The sequence below is a fragment of the Gekko japonicus genome, unplaced genomic scaffold, assembly GCF_001447785.1.
Source record: "Gekko japonicus isolate JY-2015 unplaced genomic scaffold, Gekko_japonicus_V1.1 scaffold6146, whole genome shotgun sequence".
NCBI classification, from domain to species: Eukaryota; Metazoa; Chordata; class Lepidosauria; order Squamata; family Gekkonidae; genus Gekko; species Gekko japonicus.
Window position 1 is genome coordinate 25,172 of NW_015164394.1, and position 4,555 is coordinate 29,726.

Sequence of the window (4,555 nt, forward strand, 5' to 3'; positions counted from 1 at the left end):
AGGAAGGAGGGGGGGAGAAGGAATCGCTGCCGGCGCTGGGCTCCAACTGGCTGGGTGGGGAGAGAAATCGGGCCGTGGCAAGGGGCGCATCACCGCCACGCCGTTTGCATGCAGCATTCACCTCCCGCCTCCCAGCCAATGGCATGGCAGCAGCCTTGAGCGGCAGCTGGACGGCCAATGGCTGACGGAGCGCATTTTGTCCCCGCTCAGTCTTACGCTGCATCTTACTCAATTATATATAAGGGAGAGATGTTAACCTTTGATGTTTGAAAACTTTGTATACACTTGCTAGGACATTTGTTTGTTATATTATATTTAAAAAGTTAATAAAATATATATTTTAAAAAGTGGGGTTACACAAATTCATGGAGGAGAGGCCGATCAGAGGCCAACTAGCTATGGCGCAACCTCATTTGGAGTACTGTGTACAGTTCTGGTCACCACACCTCAGAAAGGATATTACAGCACTGGGAAAAGTGCAGAATGATCAAAGGGATGGAACACTTTCCCCTATGAAGAAAGGTTAAAGCGCTTGGGGCTCTTTCGCTTGGAAACACGACGACTGAGGGGTGACACGATCAAGGTCTATAAGATGATGTATGGGACAGAGCAGGTCGAGAAAGAAGTCCTTTTCTCCCTCTCTCACAATACAAGAACTCGTGGGGCACTCCATGAAATGGCTGAGCACTCAGGTTAGAATAGATAAAAGGAAGTCCTTCTTCACCCAGAGAGTGATTCACACACGGAATTCACTGCCACAGGAGGTGGCGGCAGCGACTACAAGCACAGGCGGCTTCAAGAGGGAATTAGATAAGCATCTGGAGCAGAGGTCCATCAGGGGCTATTAGCCACAAAGTATAGACAGGAACTCTTGGTCTGGGGCAAGGGATGCTCTGTCTTCTTGGTGCTTGGGGGGAAGGGTCAACAGTGGGAGGGCTCCTAGTGTCCTGGCCCCACTGCTGGACCTCCAGATGGCACCTGGTATTTCTGGCCACTGTGTGACACAGTGCTGGACTGGATGAGCCACTGGCCTAATCCAACATGGCTTCCCTTATGTTCTCTTAGCCACCAGGTATAGATAGGAACTCTCGGTCTGGGGCAAGGGATGCTCTGTATTCTTGATGCTTGGGGGGGGGGGCAACAGTGGGATGGCTTCTAGTGTCCTGGCCCCACTGGTGGACCTCCTGATGGCACCTGGCATTTCTGGGCATTGTGTGACACAGAGTGTTGGACTGGATGGGCCTTTGGCCTGATCCAACATTGGCGTCTCTTATGTTCTTATGTTCTCTTACGTTCTTAACAAGATTGGGGGGGTATAAGCTGGACCCTGGAGAGTCATGGCGAGGGATGGTGTCTCAGTGGCACAGCCTCTAATTGGCAAGCAGAAGGCCAACCCCTGGCATCTCCAGTTAAAAGGACCAGGCAGTAGGTGATGTGATAGACCACCACCTGAGACCCTGGAGAGCCATGGACAGGGATGGTGGCTCAGTGGCACAGCCTCTGCCTGGCATGCAGAAGGTCCCAGGTTCAATCCCCGGCATCTCCAGTTAAAAGGACCAGGCAGTAGGTGATGTGATAGACCACCACCTGAGACCCTGGAGAGCCGCTGCCAGTCTGAGTGGAGAAGACTGACCTGGAGGGGCCCAGGCTCTGATCCTGTAGAAAGCGGTTTGGTGTGTTCACATGACTGAGACAGCAGAGCGAGGGGGGCTGTCATGATCTGGGCTGTGCCACCAGAGGCCTACGAGGCCCAGGGAGCCTGGCTAGCAGTAGGTGAGGCTGGGCCTACAACTCAGTAGGTGAGGCTGGGCCTACAACTCCCAGAAGCCCCTGAGAGGCTTTGGAGCCAAAACGGACCAATAGGGAGGAAGAGGGCTGGGGAACAAAAGGGCTGGTGCCAGAGCAGAAGCGGTTCTTTTCTTCCAGAGGGCAGAGCCAGAAGGAAGGCTGCTGCAGGGGAGAGACCCTCATCCTGAGGGAGGGGTGAGTAGTCTAGTGCCAACTGGAATAGTGAGCTAGGGACAGTATATATTTAGACACGTTAGGGGATCTGATTTCTTTTCTTTTCACCCACTTGCTGTTAATATTCCTGCACCTTGTTGTTTGACCTCCTATAAAATAAACCTTTTCCTTGTTTCAATCTGCCTGCTCCACAGGCCTGTTATTCGGCCTAAAGGGAGGTCTGAAGGTCTTGGGAGGGTGCTCTGGGCCTTCTCAAGGGAGCCTGGAACCAGAGTGGTGGCAGCGTCCAGTGACACCCCCACCTGAGCCGTGACGGGGGCCATGGAGACACAGGTTTGGGGAGGAGAGTGGTTCGGGGTGGGTGAGGGAAGCGCCCACTTACTCTTCTCGTGGGTGAAAGTGTTCCAGTCCTCCTGAGAGTCCTTCTGCTTCTTCAGTACCACCAGCTTCCCGCCCTCCACGTCCACACTCAAGGTGTACTTCTGGGACTTCCCAATCTTGGTGAGGTCGCCCAAGGTCAGGTCCAGCTTCACCTGGGAGCAAAGTCGGGGGGAGGGGGGAGAAAAGCCATCAGGCCCTGCTGCAGACACAAGGCAATGAAGCGTCACTGTGGTGGTGGAGGGGACCAAACAGAGGATCCCGGGCGGGTGACTGGATCGTTGACCACCCCAAGGCAGAGACAGCACGTGCTCCTTTTTTTTTTTTAATTAGAAATAGTTGGAATAACATATAATTTCAAGCATAAAAAACATGTGTAGAAATTGTTATAAAACCGTTACAAATAACAATAACATTTGAATACAACTTATACTGGAACAAAAAGCTGGCCATTTGGCAGGTAGAAATATGCAGACTATCATTACTGGCTACGAAACACTATTCGTGCAATCTTAAGTATAAACATAAAGAAACTCTCTCAGTTTTTCAAATATAAACTAACCAGTGATCATCCATTCTGCATTTGACTTATCAAGGATACTTATCCTAGAAAAATCCGTATGCCCTAAAAAGAACTCAACGAAAGGTGGCCATTCCTTAACAAAACAAGATTTACCTTTTTCTGAGTTAACCTGCTCTAATTCTATTGTGATTTTATCAAAAACAAAATAGTCCCAAGACTTATTTAACCATTCCTGTAAAGAAGGTGGTGTTGTAGTGTTCCATTTAGTAGCCAGGAGTGATTTGGCTGCTGAAAATAAAGTAGCTATTAATTCCTGTGTATATTTAGGAATTGAAATTTGGGTCTCTTCCCAAAGATTTAAAAGTATTATTTTGGGTGATTGAGAGCATGTGCTCCTTTAATTTATTTATACAATTTGTATCTTCGCCTTTCTACCCTTACAGGGGCCACCAAGTTGACTAACAGCTCAAACATACATTTTTAAACAACTGGAATCAGCCTCCCCCAGGACACACATCATTTTAACAATTAAAAAGCTGAGAAGAAGAAGAGATGGGATTTATATCCCGCCCTTCACTACCCAAAGGAGTCTCAGAGCGACAGCTCAAAACATACATTTTTAAACCACTGGAATCGGCCTCCCCCAGAACACACATCATTATAACAATTAAAAAGCAGAGAAGAAGAAGAAGAGATGGGATTTATATCCCGCCCTTCACTACCCAAAGGAGTCTCAGAGCGGCTAACCATCTCCTTTCCCTTCCCCTCCCCACAACAGACACCCTGTGAGGTAGGCGGGGCTGAGAGAGCTCTCTCGAGGACCGCCCTTGAGAGAATCTGTCCCCTTGAGATTGGGCGTAATTCTGGGGGGGGGGGGGTCTCTCCAGGCCCCACCTGGAGGTTGGCATCCCTAGCTTGTGTTCCTGTGACTTCTGGGAAGTCAGCAGCGCTCCTGACTGAACCGGCTGCAGCAGGTATCGACCCCTCCGATTTAAAAACACACACACACACACACAACCCTAATCAACCACTTTTAAATTCATACGGGCGAGAAACCTGGGTTTTTTAAAGTGAAAAGCCGATACTTTTGGAAGCTGAGTTTTGCCGGAACTCCCGCAGAACTGTAACGACACAGAATCCTACCGTAGGTGGCATAGAAGACTTTTTTTTGGGGAGGGGGGGAGAACGTTACCTCAAAGGCTTGTACGGGAAAGCTCTTTGCTTTGCGGGAAGAAGGCTGGCCAAGTCCTGGCTGAGGTGTGGAACTCATGTCCTGGAGAGCTTTCAAGGCCTGTGTGGGGCCAGAGGGCAAGACAAGATAACCAGCCTGCTCCAAGGTAAAGGCAAAGGTCTCCCTTGCTCGAAAGCCAGTTGAGTCCGACTCTAGGGTTGCGGTGCTCATCTCCGTTTCCATGCCGAAGAGCCAGCGCTGACCGAAGACGTTTCCGTGGCCGGCATGACTAAAGGCCAAGGGGCACGGAACGCTGTTCCCTTCCCACCAAAGTGGTACCTATTTATCTACTTGCAATGTCTTGCTTTCGAACTGCTAGGTTGGCAGGAGCTGGAACTAGAGACGGGAGCTCACGCCGTCTTGCGGCACACTCGGGTCTCGAACTGCTGAACTACCGACCTTCCACAGCCTGCAGTTCAGCGTCTTAACCACTTGAGCCACCGCAGCTCCTTTGCCTGCTC

At 50.3% G+C, this 4,555-nt stretch overlaps 1 protein-coding gene across 1 annotated transcript in view; it reads right to left on the bottom strand.

Moving 5' to 3' along the window:
* The window catches only part of LOC107108467 (phosphatidylinositol 3,4,5-trisphosphate 5-phosphatase 2), a gene marked incomplete at both ends in the record, with an annotated part of 33,950 nt that overhangs the window by 24,813 nt on the left and 4,582 nt on the right, over positions 1 to 4,555 (bottom strand). The window contains 2 exons of the mRNA XM_015408904.1: positions 2,345 to 2,495; positions 4,056 to 4,154. Of these exons, the coding sequence (XP_015264390.1) occupies positions 2,345 to 2,495; positions 4,056 to 4,154 (250 nt within the window). The remainder of the gene's footprint in view (positions 1 to 2,344; positions 2,496 to 4,055; positions 4,155 to 4,555) is intronic.